Source organism: Eucyclogobius newberryi, unplaced genomic scaffold, assembly GCF_026437365.1.
Source record: "Eucyclogobius newberryi isolate DKJ021-1_F unplaced genomic scaffold, fEucNew1.0.hap1 SCAF_1, whole genome shotgun sequence".
NCBI classification, from domain to species: Eukaryota; Metazoa; Chordata; class Actinopteri; order Gobiiformes; family Gobiidae; genus Eucyclogobius; species Eucyclogobius newberryi.
Genome location: NW_027315723.1, coordinates 2683657 through 2700589, shown reverse-complemented (window position 1 = coordinate 2700589; position 16933 = coordinate 2683657). Strand labels below are relative to the sequence as shown.

Below are 16933 nucleotides of genomic sequence, written 5' to 3'. Positions count from 1 at the left end.
GCTTTGTTAGCGTTGAAGAAAGTTCCATATGTGAATTATTCACTGACAATGGCAATAAAACTGATTCTGATGACGTGATGAGGGGCCCCCAAAAATGTTTTCGCTTAGGGCCCCCCTGAAGGCTTGGGCCGGCCCTGGCTCCACGGCACAGAGACCGTACCACTTAAAATCAAAATATGGATAACTTTTGATGCCCCGTTTGTGTAGATGATTTTCCCCAAATATGAGTTTGATCGGACAATCGCCCTAGGAGGAGTTTGTTAAAGTGTGAAGCGTAAAAATGTGGTGATTTGAGCGATTTTGCGATTTTCCCATAAGGATAACATTGGATGTTTCTGTCATCGCTACGGTTATGCCGTACAAAATATGACTTTGGCTCTCATACTTTTATGATCAGGATGGCAAATTAGAATTTTGTTCAAAATATCATGTCATTTGGAAAAACTCTATTGTTTATAGGCCACTCTGAAGGCCAAATAGTCAGAATTCTGGGAAACGTTTGCGGCTCCGTCGCACAGAGACCGTAAAAGTTATCCTTAAAATTTGGATAACTTTAGATGCACCACTTGTCTAGGGGACGTACACCGATTTTGAGGTTGGTGGGCAAAACGCACTAGGAGGACTTCGTTAAAGTGTAAAACATAAAAATGTGGATATTCGAGAGATTTAGCGGTTTTCCCATAGGGATAACATGGGAGGTTTCTGTCATCGCTACGACTACGTCGTAAAAATTTAGGCATTTTTGTGATTGGCTTTTGTGATCGGGACGGCAAAATAGAATTTTGGGTAAAGTTGAGACAATTTTGGTAAAACTAATTTTTGACCTTCAATGTTAATTTAAAGGTCACTCTGTAGGGGGCGCTATCGTGGCCATTTCAATTTTGTCAGCCTAAACTGGTCCAAACTAGAAAGTTTAACAACTGATTCAAATTTGGTCCTAATCGGACTGGTTTTGATCAAATGGGAGCAATTTTTAGATCTGCAATATTCCAAAATAAGTTGTCCAACTTTGCGGCTGCGCCGCACACAGACCGTAAAAGGTATCTCAAAAAATTGGATAACTTTAGATGCCCCACTTGTTCAGAGAACGTACGCCGATTTTGAAGTCGGTTGGCAAAACGCCCTAGGAGGAGTTCGTCAAAGTTTGCCGTAAACAAAATGGCTAACTCAGCTTGTTTTCATTTTCAAAGGAAGATGGCGGCCATAGGGTAAGTCTGGGGGCGTGGCCACAATAATATTTTTTTTTTGTCCTCACGAGAGGAATACGTGTCCCGAATTTCGTAGCTTTACGCCAAAGTTGACCTCGGGGCGTCTCCCATAGGCGCAATGTATTTTGACTTTTGTCGGTGGCGCTGTCGCGCCATTTTTTAATGGAAAAAAAAATGGCCCAGAAAAAATAAAAATTTCCGCCGATTCTGAATTTTGGGCAAAGTTTGGTGAGTTTTTGAGCATGTTCAGGGGGTCAAATCAGAGTTCAAAGCGCTGAAGAAGAACAATAAAAATTAAAGCCGCAAGCGGCATCCAACGGCCCTCGCGGGCCGCCGGCCTTCCGACTCTGCTCTCTGCATTTTACAGAGATGGCGCTAACGCAATTGTCTAAGAACTAAGACAGTGACACATTGGACATGTACAATGCTGTGCTTAACCAGTGCAAATGAACACAAATGTCGGTCAAATGTGCAGCTCCAGCGCACAGAGACCGTGACACTTGGAATAAAAATATGGATAACTTTTGATGCCCCGCTTGTGTAGATGATTCTCCCCAAATATGAACTCGATCGGGCAATCGCCCTAGGAGGAGTTTGTTAAAGTGTGAAGTGTAAAAATAAGATAAGATAAGATAAGATAAGATAAGATAAGATAAGATAAGATATTCCTTTATTGTCCCACATGGGGAAATTTCATTGAGGTGCAACGCAGGTAGATACAGAGGTAGATACAGAAGAACAGATCACTTATAGGAAGTCTGAAAAACACTTTCAGTAGAAGATCTCCTATAAATAAATAAAAACTCCCATAGACAAATAAATAAATAAATACCATTGCATGTGATCCCGACAGTAATTGCACATGAATATGTGTCATGACAGCACATAGATTTTGCGGTTTCCCCATAGGGATAACATGGGATGTTTCTGTCATCGCTATGGCTACGCTGTACAAAATATGACTTTGGCTCCCATACTTTTATTTTGGGGATGGCAAATGAGAATTGTGTGCAAAATGTCATGTCATTTGGAAAAACTCTTGTTTATAGGCCACTCTGAAGGCCAAATAGTCCAAATTCTGCGAAAAGTTTGGGGCTCAGCTGCACAGAGACCGTAAATGATATCCATAAAATTTGAATAAATTTAGATGCCCCACTTGTCTAGAGGAGATACACCGATTTTGAGATCGGTGGGCCAAACGCACTAGGAGGAGTTTGTTAAAGTGTGAAGCGTAAAAATGTGGTCATTTTAGAGATTTCGCTGTTTTTCCATTTGTGACATATTTGCGGGTCCGCCACACAGAGACCGTATTACTTAGAATCAAAATATGGATACCTTTTGATGGCCCGCTTGTGTAGATGATTTTCCCCAAATATGAGTTTGTTCGGACAATCGCCCTAGGAGGAGTTTGTTAAAGTGTGAAGCGTAAAAATGTGGTGATTTGAGCGATTCTACGATTTTCCCATAAGGATAACATGGGATGTTTCTGTCATCGCTACGGTTACGCCGTACAAAATATGACTTTGGCTCTCATACTTGTATGATCAGGATGGCAAATTAGAATTTTGTTCAAAATATCATGTCATTTGGAAAAACTCTATTGTTTATAGGCCACTCTGAAGGCCAAATAGTCAGAATTCAGGGAAACGTTTGCGGCTCCGTCGCACAGAGACCGTAAAAGCTATCCTTAAAATTTGGATAACTTTAGATGCCCCACTTGTCTAGAGGACGTACACCGATTTTGAGGTTGGTGGGCAAAACGCACTAGGGGGGGTTCGTTAAAGTGTGAAACAGAAAAATGTGGATATTCAAGAGATTTGGTGGTTTTCCCATAGGGATAACATGGGAGGTTTCTGTCATCGCTACGACTACGGCGTAAAAATTTAGGCATTTTTGTGATTGGCTTTTGTGATCGGGACGGCAAAATAGAATTTTGGGTAAAGTTTAGACAATTTTGGTAAAACTAATTTTTGACCTTCAATGTTAATTTAAAAGTCACTCTGTAGGGGGCGCTATCACTGCCATTTCAATTTTGTCAGCCTAAACTGGTCCAAACTAGAAAGTTTAACAACTGATTCAAATTTGGTCCTAATCGGACTGGTTTTGATCAAATGGGAGCAATTTTTAGACCTGCAATATTCCAAAATAAGTTGTCCAACTTTGCGGCTGCGCCGCACACAGACCGTAAAAGGTATCTCAAAAAATTGAATAACTTTAGATGCCCCACTTGTCCAGAGGACGTACGCCGATTTTGAAGTCGGTGGGCAAAACGCCCTAGGAGGAGTTCGTCAAAGTTTGACGTAAACAAAATGGCTAACTCAGCTTGTTTTCATTTTCAAAGGAAGATGGCGGCCATAGGGTAAGTTTGGGGGCGTGGCCACAATGATTTTTTTTGTTTATCCTCACGAGAGGAATGCGTGTCCCGAATTTCGTAGCTTTACGCCAAAGTTGACCTCGGGGCGTCTCCCATAGGCGCAATGTATTTTGACTTTTGTCGGTGGCGCTGTCGCGCCATTTTTTAACGAAAAAAAAAATGGCCCAGAAAAAATAAAATTTTTCGCCGATTCTGAATTTTGGGCAAAGTTTGGTGAGTTTTTGAGCATGTTCAGGGGGTCAAATTAGAGATCAAAGCGCTGAAGAAGAACAAGAAAAATAATAATAATTAAAGCCGCAAGCGGCATCCAACGGCCCTCGCGGGCCGCCGGCCTTCCGACTCTGCGCTTTTGACTTGATAAAGATGGCGCCCTTATTGTGTGTTGAATAAAAAAAGAACTTGACAGACGGCGACACATTGGACATGGCCAATCCAGTGCAAATGAACACAAGTGTCAGTCAAATTTGCTGCGCCGCTGCACAGAGACCGTAGCACTTGGAATAAAAATATGGATAACTTTTGATGCCGCGCTTGTGTAGATGATTTTTCCCAAAGTAAAGCTTGATCGAGCTATTGCCCACGGAGGAGTTTGTTAAAGTGTGAAGCGTAAATGTGAACATTTCAAGGATTTGGCGTTTTTCCCATTTGTGACAGTATATTTGCAGCTCCACGGCACAGAGACCGTACCACTTAAAATCAAAATATGGATAACTTTTGATGCCCCGTTTGTGTAGATGATTTTCCCCAAATATGAGCTTGATCGGGCAATCGCCCTAGGAGGAGTTTGTTAAAGTGTGAAGCGTAAAAATGTGGTGATTTGAGCGATTCTACGATTTTCCCATAAGGATAACATGGGATGTTTCTGTCAACGCTACGGTTACGCCGTACAAAATATGACTTTGGCTCTCATACTTTTATGATCAGGATGGCAAATTAGAATTTCGTTCAAAATATCATGTCATTTGGAAAAACTCTATTGTTTATAGGCCACTCTGAAGGCCAAATAGTCAGAATTCTGGGAAACGTTTGCGGCTCCGTCGCACAAAGACCGTAAAAGTTATCCTTAAAATTTGGATAACTTTAGATACACCACTTGTCTAGAGGACGTACACCGATTTTGAGGTTGGTGGGCAAAACGCACTAGGAGGACTTCGTTAAAGTGTAAAACATAAAAATGTGGTAATTTGAGAGATTTTGTGGTTTTCCCATAGGGATAACATGGGAGGTTTCTGTCATCGCTACGACTACGGCGTAAAAATTTAGGCATTTTTGTGATTGGCTTTTGTGATCGGGACGGCAAAATAGAATTTTGGGTAAAGTTTAGACAATTTTGGTAAAACTAATTTTTGACCTTCAATGTTAATTTAAAGGTCACTCTGTAGGGGGCGCTATCACTGCCATTTCAATTTTGTCAGCCTAAACTGGTCCAAACTAGAAAGTTTAACAACTGATTCAAATTTGGTCCTAATCGGACTGGTTTTGATCAAATGGGAGCAATTTTTAGACCTGCAATATTCCAAAATAAGTTGTCCAACTTTGCGGCTGCGCCGCACACAGACCGTAAAAGGTATCTCAAAAAATTGAATAACTTTAAATGCCCCACTTGTCCAGAGGACGTACGCCGATTTTGAAGTCGGTGGGCAAAACGCCCTAGGAGGAGTTCGTCAAAGTTTGACGTAAACAAAATGGCTAACTCAGCTTGTTTTCATTTTCAAAGGAAGATGGCGGCCATAGGGTAAGTTTGGGGGCGTGGCCACAATGATTTTTTTTGTTTATCCTCACGAGAGGAATGCGTGTCCCGAATTTCGTAGCTTTACGCCAAAGTTGACCTCGGGGCGTCTCCCATAGGCGCAATGTATTTTGACTTTTGTCGGTGGCGCTGTCGCGCCATTTTTTAACGAAAAAAAAAATGGCCCAGAAAAAATAAAATTTTTCGCCGATTCTGAATTTTGGGCAAAGTTTGGTGAGTTTTTGAGCATGTTCAGGGGGTCAAATTAGAGATCAAAGCGCTGAAGAAGAACAAGAAAAATAATAATAATAATAATAATAATAATATTTTTAGCAAAAACAATATAGCCGTTTTTTCTATAACAACAAATGATACATCGTTTGAAAGCTCTAAGCCTTCCCGATGCCGCCATGGGGTGGAATTATCATTACGAGCGCTTACGCGCTCGTCACTCCCTACGCCCATTCACAAATTGTTGACTATTTCTGTCATAGCAGGAGTAAGTATGCATGATCCATGCCTTCGGCATGGGCTAGTTCACTGTACTTGCCAGGGGCGACGGGGCACCAAACATGCGGGCTGCGCCCGCATGTTTGGTCAGACAGTTGCAACGCTGCCTTCGGCAGCGTTGCGGGAGCAATAGGCCCTCCGCCCTGCTGGGGCTCGGGCCTAATAATAATAATAATAATATTTTTAGCAAAAACAATATAGCCGTTTTTACTATAACAACAAATGATACATCGTTTGAAAGCTCTAAGCCTTCCCGATGCCGCCATGGGGTGGAATTATCATTACGAGCGCTTACGCGCTCGTCACTCCCTATTCCGTCGGGATGCCCCGCCCACTCCCCATAGACTTCCATTGATTTGAGCAGATACAAGCATGGCCCATGCCTGCGGCATGGATTCTCGCATACGGGACGATGCCAGGAGGGTTTTTGGAGGAATGCAGCGCTTCGCGCTGCTGTTGTCAACAATTAGTGAATGGGCTACGCCCATTCACTAATTGTTGACTATTTCTGTCATAGCAGGAGTAAGTATGCATGATCCATGCCTTCGGCATGGGCTAGTTCACTGTACTTGCCAGGGGCGACGGGGTACCAAACATGCGGGCTGCGCCCGCATGTTTGGTCAGACAGTTGCAACGCTGCCTTCGGCAGCGTTGCGGGAGCAATAGGCCCTCCCCCTGCTGGGGCTCGGGCCTAATAATAATAATAATATTTTTAGCAAAAACAATATAGCCGTTTTTACTATAACAACAAATGATACATCGTTTGAAAGCTCTAAGCCTTCCCGATGCCGCCATAGGGTGGAATCATCATTACGAGCGCTTACGCGCTCGTCAGTCCCTATTCCGTCGGGATGCCCCGCCCTCTCCCCATAGACTTCCATTGATTTGAGCAGATACAAGCATGGCCCATGCCTGCGGCATGGATTCTCGCGTACGGGACGATGCCAGGAGGGTTTTTGGAGGAATGCAGCGCTTCGCGCTGCTGTTGTCAACAATTAGTGAATGGGCTACGCCCATTCACTAATTGTTGACTATTTCTGTCATAGCAGGAGTAAGTATGCATGATCCATGCCTTCGGCATGGGCTAGTTCACTGTACTTGCCAGGGGCGACGGGGCACCAAACATGCGGGCTGCGCCCGCATGTTTGGTCAGACAGTTGCAACGCTGCCTTCGGCAGCGTTGCGGGAGCAATAGGCCCTCCCCCTGCTGGGGCTCGGGCCTAAAAATAAAAAAATAATATTTTTAGCAAAAACAATATAGCCGTTTCCACTATAACAACAAATGATACATCGTTTGAAAGCTCTAAGCCTTCCCGATGCCGCCATGGGGTGGAATCATCATTACGAGCGCTTACGCGCTCGTCACTCCCTATTCCGTCGGGATGCCCCGCCCACTCCCCATAGACTTCCATTGATTTGAGCAGATACAAGCATGGCCCATGCCTGCGGCATGGATTCTCGCGTACAGGACGATGCCAGGAGGGTTTTTGGAGGAATGCAGCGCTTCGCGCTGCTGTTGTCAACAATGAGTGAATGGGCTACGCCCATTCACTCATTGTTGACTTTTTCTGTCATAGCAGGAGTAAGTATGTATGATCCATGCCTTCGGCATGGGCTAGTTCACTGTACTTGCCAGGGGCGACGGGGTACCAAACATGCGGGCTGCGCCCGCATGTTTGGTCAGACAGTTGCAACGCTGCCTTCGGCAGCGTTGCAGGAGCAATAGGCCCTCCGCCCTGCTGGGGCTCGGGCCTAAATATTCCGATGCGAAAACAATGTTTCCCATTTTTCAAATATCATAAACTATACATTTTCGGAAAGCGCTCGCGCTTTCCTACCTCATGGTGTGGGTCCCTGGTCACTGACGGGTACTTTTGTTAATTTTGAGTGGGCTCCGCCCACTTTGTGTTTTTGGCCCTCTGAACAGTAATAATGTTCAATCTTTGCATTACATGCTTATATGCACGGAACATGCAAGAGATGGGGAACGTATTCGTGAGCTACTTAGCGCAAATGAGTGCTTTATATGGGGATGACGACCGCTTCGCGGTCGTCATCTCAATGTAAAGTGCTCGTTTAGTGCGCACTTTTGCACGGGCTTCGCCCGTTTACAACGGTAATGTTCCATTTCCCTACTACTAATTAGTATGCACGGGGCGTGCATGAGTGAAGGAGTGCGTTAGTGAGTGTTTGGAAGTGGGCGAGCGCTTCGCGCTCGATTTCGTGCGCACTACGTGCGCACTTTCGCAGCCGTGCTTCGCACGGCCTTACGAGATTAATAGGCCTCTCGCCAGCTTGTGGCGCTCGGGCCTAATAAGAATAAGAATAAGAATAAGAATAAGAATAAGAATAAGAAGAAGAAGAAGAAGAAGAAGAAGAAGAAGAAGAAGAAGAAGAAGAAGAAGAAGAAGAAGAAGAAGAAGAAGAAGAAGAAGAAGAAGAAGAAGAATAAGAAGAAGAAGAAGAAGAAGAAGAAGAAGAAGAAGAAGAAGAAGAAGAAGAAGAAGAAGAAGAAGAAGAAAGTAAAAAATGCAACAGCGACAACATTTCCGAGCGACTTTTCCCTCAAAAAGTGGTAAAAGGGTTTGATTGACACCTGTTCCTGGTCGTCGGGGGCGGAGTCATCAAACAGTCGAGTAAGCCCTGCCTCCACAAGCCACGCCTCCTCCTGCTCCCCATCTGAAACGCAAATATGAAGTTTTACATCACTTACAATCACTTACTGCAACAAAAATACAAATAAATACATTCAGTACAGTTTGCAAATTAATCATTTTTATACTTTTTCTAAATCATTTGCATATTTATTTGTATTCAGACTATTATCTCAGTCGACTCTTCACTAAATCATCATCCAAATTCCGATATATTGTCCACACCAAATTTAAAGATTCAACATTTCAAATGTTCAAATGGAAAAGTTGACGTCATATTTGTGATTTTACGGCGTGTGCCAAAAGTCACGCGACAATAAACACTTAATCTGAGCAGGAAGTGGATGTTTGGATGAAGACAATAGCGCTCATAAACAAGCCGCTGCAGAGCTCGATCGAGAGTGCAAACGGCGCTCTGACATTACCCTACAGTGCCCCCTACAGCGCCCCCCTACAGCGCCCCTTACAGCGCCCCCTACAGCGCCCCCCCTACAGCGTCCCCTACAGCGCCCCCTACAGCGCCCCCTACAGCACCCCCTACAGCGCCCCCCTACAGCGCCCCCTACAGCGCCCCCTACAGCGCTCCCCTACAGCGCCCCTTACAGCGCCACCTACAGCGCCACCTACAGCGCCACCTACAGCGCCCCCTACAGCGGCCCTTACAGCGCCACCTACAGCGCCACCTACAGCGCCACCTACAGCGCCCCCTACAGCGCCCCCCTACAGCGCCCCCCCTACAGCGCCCCCCTACAGCGCCCCTTACAGCGCCCCCCTACAGCGCCCCTTACAGCGCCCCCTACAGCGCTGGAAACTAACTGCCCAATTTCATGAAAAGGGCATGATGGGACTAGTACATTAACTCGGTGATTAAAGTTATTTTAAATGTAACTAAACATGCTAACATTATAATCAGGTACAAATACAGGTTAAAAACAACTCAAACGTCTCAAACATTCTATTATTTTCTAAATCTATTAGTTATGAGAGTATTTCTAGTAAGTTACTTTCCATTCTTGGTATTTTTTCATACTGAAGGGGCTCCGCAGCAGTTAGCTAGCTAACTGTCTCTCACAGCTAATGCTAACTTTTTTTTAAATGTAAAATATAAAGAAACAACAATATACTTTGTATGACAACCTGATTGTCCTTATTTTAGATAACTTCTGTTTGTCATTTTGCTTTGTTTATTTTTATACTTATTATGCCTCAAAATTAGCAATAGCATTAGCATTGACCCACAAACACCACCAGGGAAGTATTGACTTAGTTTGTTAAAGTAAACATGGCGTAAACATGACATAAACACGGCATGAACACGGCATGAACATGGCGTACATATGACTTGAACATAACTTAAAACATAGTGTAAACATGTTACCATGTTGTAAACATGACGAAAACATGACGGACGCATGACGAAATGATGTTGTAAATATGATGTAAACATAGCGTAAACATGTTGTAAACATGGCGTAAACATGAAAACATGTTGTAAACATGGCGTAAACATGAAAACATGGTGTAAACATGGCGTAAACATGGCGTAAATGTGATCTAAACATGGTGTAAACATGATGTAAACATGGCGTAAACATGACGTAAACATGATGTAAACATGTAAAAATTACATAAACATTGTGTAAACATTGTGTAAACATGGCGTAAACGTGATATAAACATGATGAAAACATGATGTAAACATGGTGTAAACATGGCGTAAACATGGCGTAAACGTGATCTAAACATGATGAAAATATGATGTAAACATGGTGTAAACATGGCGTAAAAATGGTGTAAACATGACGAAAACACGGTGTAAAAAATGGCGTAAACATGATGTAAACATGGTGTAAACATGGCGGAAACGTGATCTAAACATGATGAAAACATGATGTAAACATGGCGTAAACATGATGTAAACATGGTGTAAACATGATGCAAACATGATGCAAACATGATGTAAACATGACATAAACATGATATAAACATGACATAAACATGACATAAGCATGACATAAACATGATGTAAACATGACATAAACATGATATAAACATGACATAAACATGACATAAACATGACATAAACATGATATAAACATGACATAAACATGACATAAGCATGACATAAACATGACATAAACATGATATAAACATGACATAAACATGACATAAGCATGACATAAACATGACGTAAACATGACATAAACATGGCGTAAACATGGCGTACCTTCTGGAGTCTTGCTCGGCTCCTCCTCCTGTGACTCTCCCTCTCCTCTTCTCTCCCCGTCGGCCGAGCGAGTGATGTGCTCCACCTCTTTCCAGTAATCGTCCATCTCCAGCTCGTCCAGGGAGTCCTGCAGTCAACACGAGGACTTCAGAGACCACACAAAAGTATCACCCATAACCTGAGACCAGATCACGACCAGCTGAGACAGGAAATAAGACCAGCGAAACCTGCAGGAGCGAGTCAGACCACAAACCCCTGCCTGTCTGGGCCTGTTCGCACGGGCTGCTGGAGACGTGGAAAACATGTCTGAAGAGACTCAAACAGATCATTCCCCTGTCGCCTCCTCCGAAGGATCCAGAACCAGGCTAAACATTTAGCTGAAAACTTATCCAAATTCTCAGGTAGATTTTGCCCTTTGACAGTCAGATTAATTTTCCTGGTTGATCGTTAATATCTTTGTAATTATTGGGCCCAAATTGCAAGTTTGACGTGTGTTTTTTGCTTTACAATGACCTCATGGTGCCAAAGACGTGATGTCAGTTGAAAGGACTTTAAGACGTGACATTATTACTGCAGGTTTGTGGAGACGATCCCTAAGAAATAATGGTAAAGTGGGAATCAACGATGAAATAATAATAATAATAATAGAGCCTTTATGTATCGTGAATGCTATGCTAATGCTAACAGAGCCGTGACATAATCCAGGGGAAACTGAAAAGGAGTGATTTCTGAGGCTCAGAGAAAAACGTCCTTGAAAACCGGACGAATGAAACATGAATGAAGCTAAATACACCTCAACGTTATAGCGATAAGTGCATCGAGTTCACAAAGAAAGTCTGACCATGTTTAGTTTGGGATAAAGACGCTGAACTATTGTAAAGGTCATGCGTTTCCACAGATGATTGACGAGCAAGATCTTTACAATGATTCTTTCTGCGTAGGAACTTTGCGGGGAAAAAATTTGGGAAATTGACTTGAGGAACTGTGGTGTAATAATAATATTTCTATTCTCTTTTTGTGGCGTTTTTGAGCCATTTTCTTGGTATCGAACGTATTTACATCAACTTCACTCAAGGTATTTTTCAAGGTATTTTTGAGCAATGAAAACATGAAAAATAAATGCTCGGTGAATACGTTTAATGCCTCACTGTGGATCATATCTGGCAAAGTGATAATATCTCCATGGAGACAAGAAGGTGACGAGTCCCTGACCAGAGAAGTTACATCGTGCAGCTTTAAATACAGCGCGTTGTGTTTTCACCTGAGAGTTGGAGCGCAGACAGGCCGGGCGGGGCCTGAGTCTGGGGCTGGAGGAGGGAGGAGCCCCGGAGGATTGTGGGTGATGCAGTCCACTCGGCGCACTTCTGGGCCAGGTGGATTGTGGGTGATGCGGTTTGGGGCTGGAGGATGTGGGCTGATGCGGCGCCGACGAGGAGAGCTCTACCCCGGGGAATTGTGGGTGATGCGGGTTGGGGCTGGCGGGGCGGGTGTCAGGCCCATTTCTGTCACTGTGGCTCGGCTGGACAGCGTAGTGACCCGTCCTGCAGAAAACAACACTTATTACACACTGCGAATGAAAAAAATGAACGTTAGATTTGAAGTGAGATTTGCATTGACTAAAATGACTAATTCCCCAAAGAGTAACTTCGTAATGGCCGGATTTTGGGACAGAATCAGTCCACTTATAAATATTTATACTGTCCACAAACTTGTAGAGAAGAGCCGCATGTGACGCTCTGTGAGAGATCGTTCTTTTTTAACACTTACCGTATTTTCCGGACTATAAGTCGCACCTTTTTACATATTTTTGACTGGGGTGCGACTTATACTCCAGAGCGACTTATATGTGATATTATTCATTATTTTCACACTGACAACCGCTCTAAGCGACGCAGAAGAAGAATCTGCACTTCCTCTTCCTCTGGAGTTTGTGGAGTTGTTTAGAAGTGACACAGAGGAAGAAGAATTCTCAATGGATTTAGTGATTTGGGGTAAAACTGATGCTTTGGTAAACTTGTTAGCATGTTCTTTATGCTATAGTTATCTGAATAACTGTTCATTATGTTACGTTAACATACCAGACACTTACCACAGTTCTGTCTGTGCCTCATGTAGATGAAGGTGTTAGCGTTAGCATACGTCATGTAGCTGAAGGTGTTAGCATACGTCATGTAGCTGAAGGTGTTAGCGTTAGCATACGTCATGTAGCTGAAGGTGTTAGCATTAGCATACGTCATGCAGCTGAAGGTGTTAGCGTTAGCATACGTCATGTAGCTGAAGGTGTTAACGTTAGCATACGTCATGTAGCTGAAGGTGTTAGCGTTAGCATACGTCATGTAGCTGAAGGTGTTAGCGTTAGCATACGTCATGTAGCTGAAGGTGTTAACGTTAGCATACGTCATGTAGCTGAAGGTGTTAGCGTTATCATACGTCATGTAGCTGAAGGTGTTAGCGTTAGCATACATCATGTAGCTGAAGGTGTTAGCGTTAGCATACGTCATGTAGCTGAAGGTGTTAGCATTAGCATACCTCATGTAGCTGAAGGTGTTAGCGTTAGCATACGTACACCTATTCACCATGTTCTCTAATCTGCATTTCAAGAGGAAATGTCTGTTCTTGGTACATTTCCCCCAAAAAGTGCCACTTATACTCCAGTGCCACTTGTAGTCCAGTGCCACTTGTAGTCCAGTGCCACTTGTACTCCAGTGCCACTTATACTCCAGTGCCACTTATACTCCAGTGCCACTTATACTCCAGTGCCACTTGTACTCCAGTGCCACTTCTACTCCAGTGCCACTTCTACTCCAGTGCCACTTCTACTCCAGTGCCACTTATACTCCAGTGCCACTTGTACTCCAGTGCCACTTATACTCGTGCCACTTATACTCCAGTGCCACTTATACTCCAGTGCCACTTGTAGTCCAGTGCCACTTGTACTCCAGTGCCACTTCTACTCCAGTGCCACTTCTACTCCAGTGCCACTTCTACTCCAGTGCCACTTCTACTCCAGTGCCACTTCTACTCGTGCCACTTCTACTCCAGTGCCACTTCTACTCCAGTGCCACTTATACTCCAGTGCCACTTATACTCCAGTGCCACTTATACTCCAGTGCCACTTCTACTCCAGTGCCACTTCTACTCCAGTGCCACTTCTACTCCAGTGCCACTTATACTCGTGCCTCTTATACTCCAGTGCCACTTATACTCCAGTGCCACTTATACTCCAGTGCCACTTATACTCCAGTGCCACTTCTACTCCAGTGCCACTTATACTCCAGTGCCACTTCTACTCCAGTGCCACTTATACTCGTGCCTCTTATACTCCAGTGCCACTTATACTCCAGTGCCACTTATACTCCAGTGCCACTTATACTCCAGTGCGACCTATATGTGATTGCTGCTTTGGCGTCTCATGTTTTAGAGCTGTTTCCCTAACGTTTCCTCGTTAGTTCTATTCCTAACCCTTCACGGCTTCAGAACGGCGTTGTGGGACGGGGGCGTGACAGGGGCGTGACGGGGGCGTGACGCAAAGGGCAGTCGGTCCGAGCGTCGGGTCAGAAACTGTTATTCTGGACTTTGTGTCTCATTTACAGCCTCTTCGAGCGTAACGCGTTCACCTTTGCACTTAGTACAAAATACTACAGAGAATCCATGATGTTTTCAGATATGGAATGTAAAAGAGAGAGAGAGAGAGAGAGAGAGGGGCAAAGTGGGTCAGCGAGTGAGGAAAGACACGCTGCATTCCTCTGGTGCTCGCTAATGAAGAGGCACAGCTCAGAGCGACAGATAATGTTTCATCAAAAGAAAAAAGAAAAACAAACATTCCTTCACTTTATATATGATTTTTATGATGAGTAAAAGAACAAGGCCGTTTACGTCGCCCGGATCGGCGTCACCGGGGATGGGTGCTCGATGGCGAGCGCCTGGTGGCCGGGTGTTACCCCACGGGGCCCGGCCGGGCACAGCCCGAAGGAGCGACGTGGGGCCCACCTTCCGTGGGCCCACCACCCGCAGGAGGATCCATAAGGGGCCGGTGCAGAGAGATCTGGGCGGCAGTCGACGGCAGGGGCCTCGGCGACCAGATCTCCAGACACAGAGACTAACTCTGGGGACATGGAATGTCACCTTGCTGGGGGGGAAAGAGCCTGAGCTTGTGCGGGAGGTTGAGCGATACCGACTAGATATAGTCGGCCTCACCTCCACGCACAGTTTGGGCTCTGGAACCCATCTCCTCAAGAGGGGCTGGACGCTCCACTTCTCTGGTGTTGCCCGCGGGGAGAGGCGGCGGGCTGGTGTGGGCTTGCTTATAGCCCCTCAGCTCAGCCGCCACGTGTTGGAGTTTACCCCGGTGAACGAGAGGGTCGCGTCCCTCCGCCTTCGGATGGGGGACAGGTCTCTCACTGTTGTGGTGGCCTACGGGCCAAACAGCAGTGCGGAGTACCCGGCCTTCTTGGAGTCCTTGGGAGGAGTACTGGACAGTGCACCGACCGGGGACTCCGTTCTTCTACTGGGGAACTTCAACGCCCACGTGGGCAATGACAGTGACACCTGGAGAGGGGTGATCGGGAAGAACGGCTTCCCCGATCTGAACCCGAGCGGTGTTCAGTTATTGGACTTCTGTGCTAGCCACGGATTGTCCATAACAAACACCATGTTCAAGCACAAGGGTGTTCATCAGTGCACATGGCACCAGGACACAGGCCAGAGGTCAATGATCGACTTTGTTGTCGTGTCATCTGACCTCCGGCCGCGTGTCTTGGACACTCGGGTGAAGAGAGGGGCAGAGTTGTCAACCGATCACCACCTGGTGGTGAGTTGGATCCGCTGGCGGAGGAGGAAGACGGACAGACTTGGCAGACCCAAGCGCATTGTGAGGGTCTGTTGGGAACGTCTTGTGGAGCCCTCTGTCAGTAGGGTATTCAACTCGCACCTCCAGGAGAGCTTCTCCCATGTCCCGGGGGAGGTTGGGGACATTGAGTCTGAGTGGACCATGTTCTCCGCCTCCATTGTTGATGCGGCTGCTCGGAGCTGTGGTTGCAAGGTCTCCGGTGCCTGTCGTGGCGGCAATCCCCGAACCCGGTGGTGGACACCGGAAGTAAGGGATGCCGTCAGACTGAAGAAGGAGGCCTATCAGGCCACTCTGGCTTGTGGGTCTCCGGAGGTCATCGACAGATATCGCCAGGCCAAGCGAGCCGCGGCTCGTGCTGTCGCTGAGGCAAAAACCCGGGCCTGGGAGGAGTTCGGGGAGGCCATGGAGGAGGACTATCGGTCGGCACCAAAAAATTCTGGCAAACCATTCGGCGCCTCAGGAGGGGGAAGCAGTGCCTCACCAACACCGTTTACGGTGCGGGTGGAGGCCTGCTGACCTCGACTGGGGATGTCGTCGGACGGTGGAAGGAATACAGTCACGTCTTCCGAAGAGGAAGTAGAGACCGGGGACTCAGAGGCTGGCTCATCCGTCACCCAAGCTGAAGTCACTGAGGTTGTTCGCAAACTCCTCGGTGGCAGGGCTCCGGGGGTGGATGAGATCCACCCTGAGTACCTAAAGTATCTGGATGTTGTAGGACTGTCTTGGTTGACACGTCTCTGCAACATCGCGTGGCGGTCGGGGACCGTGCCTCTGGACTGGCAGACCGGGGTGGTGGTCCCTCTGTTTAAGAAGGGGGACCGGAGGGTGTGTTCCAACTACAGAGGGATCACACTCCTCAGCCTCCCGGGTAAGGTCTATTCCAAGGTACTGGAGAGGAGAATTCGACCGATAGTCGAACCTCGGATTCAGGAGGAGCAGAGTGGTTTTCGTCCCGGTCGTGGAACACTGGACCAGCTCTTTACCCTCCACTGGGTGCTCGAGGGTTCATGGCTGCCCTTTGTCACCGGTTCTGTTCATAATTTTTATGGACAGAATTTCTAGGCGCAGTCAGGGGTCAGAGGGTGTCCGGTTTGGGGTCCACAGGATTCCATCTCTGCTGTTTGCAGACGATGTTGTCCTGATGGCTCCATCAAACCCGGACCTGCAACATTCACTGGGACGGTTTGCAGCCGAGTGTGAAGCGGCTGGGATGAGAATCAGCACCTCCAAATCCGAGGCCATGGTTCTCGACCGGAAAAAGGTGGCTTGCCCTCTTCAGGTGGGTGGGGGGTCCTTGTCCCAAGTGGAGGAGTTCAAGTATCTTGGGGTCTTGTTCACGAGTGAGGGAAGGATGGAGCGTGAGATCGACAGGCGGATCGGTG

General features: G+C 46.1%; 1 protein-coding gene across 1 annotated transcript in view; it reads right to left on the bottom strand.

Moving 5' to 3' along the window:
* Positions 1–16560, bottom strand: part of LOC140363156 (rho GTPase-activating protein 18-like) — a 60751-nt gene extending 44191 nt beyond the window's left edge. The window contains exons 1-4 of the mRNA XM_072449525.1: positions 16535–16560; positions 11964–12243; positions 10703–10829; positions 8418–8500 (exon numbers count right to left, since the gene is read on the bottom strand). Coding sequence (XP_072305626.1) covers positions 8418–8500; positions 10703–10829; positions 11964–12243; positions 16535–16560 — 516 coding nt within the window. The remainder of the gene's footprint in view (positions 1–8417; positions 8501–10702; positions 10830–11963; positions 12244–16534) is intronic.
* Between the last annotated feature and the right edge of the window lie 373 nt (positions 16561–16933).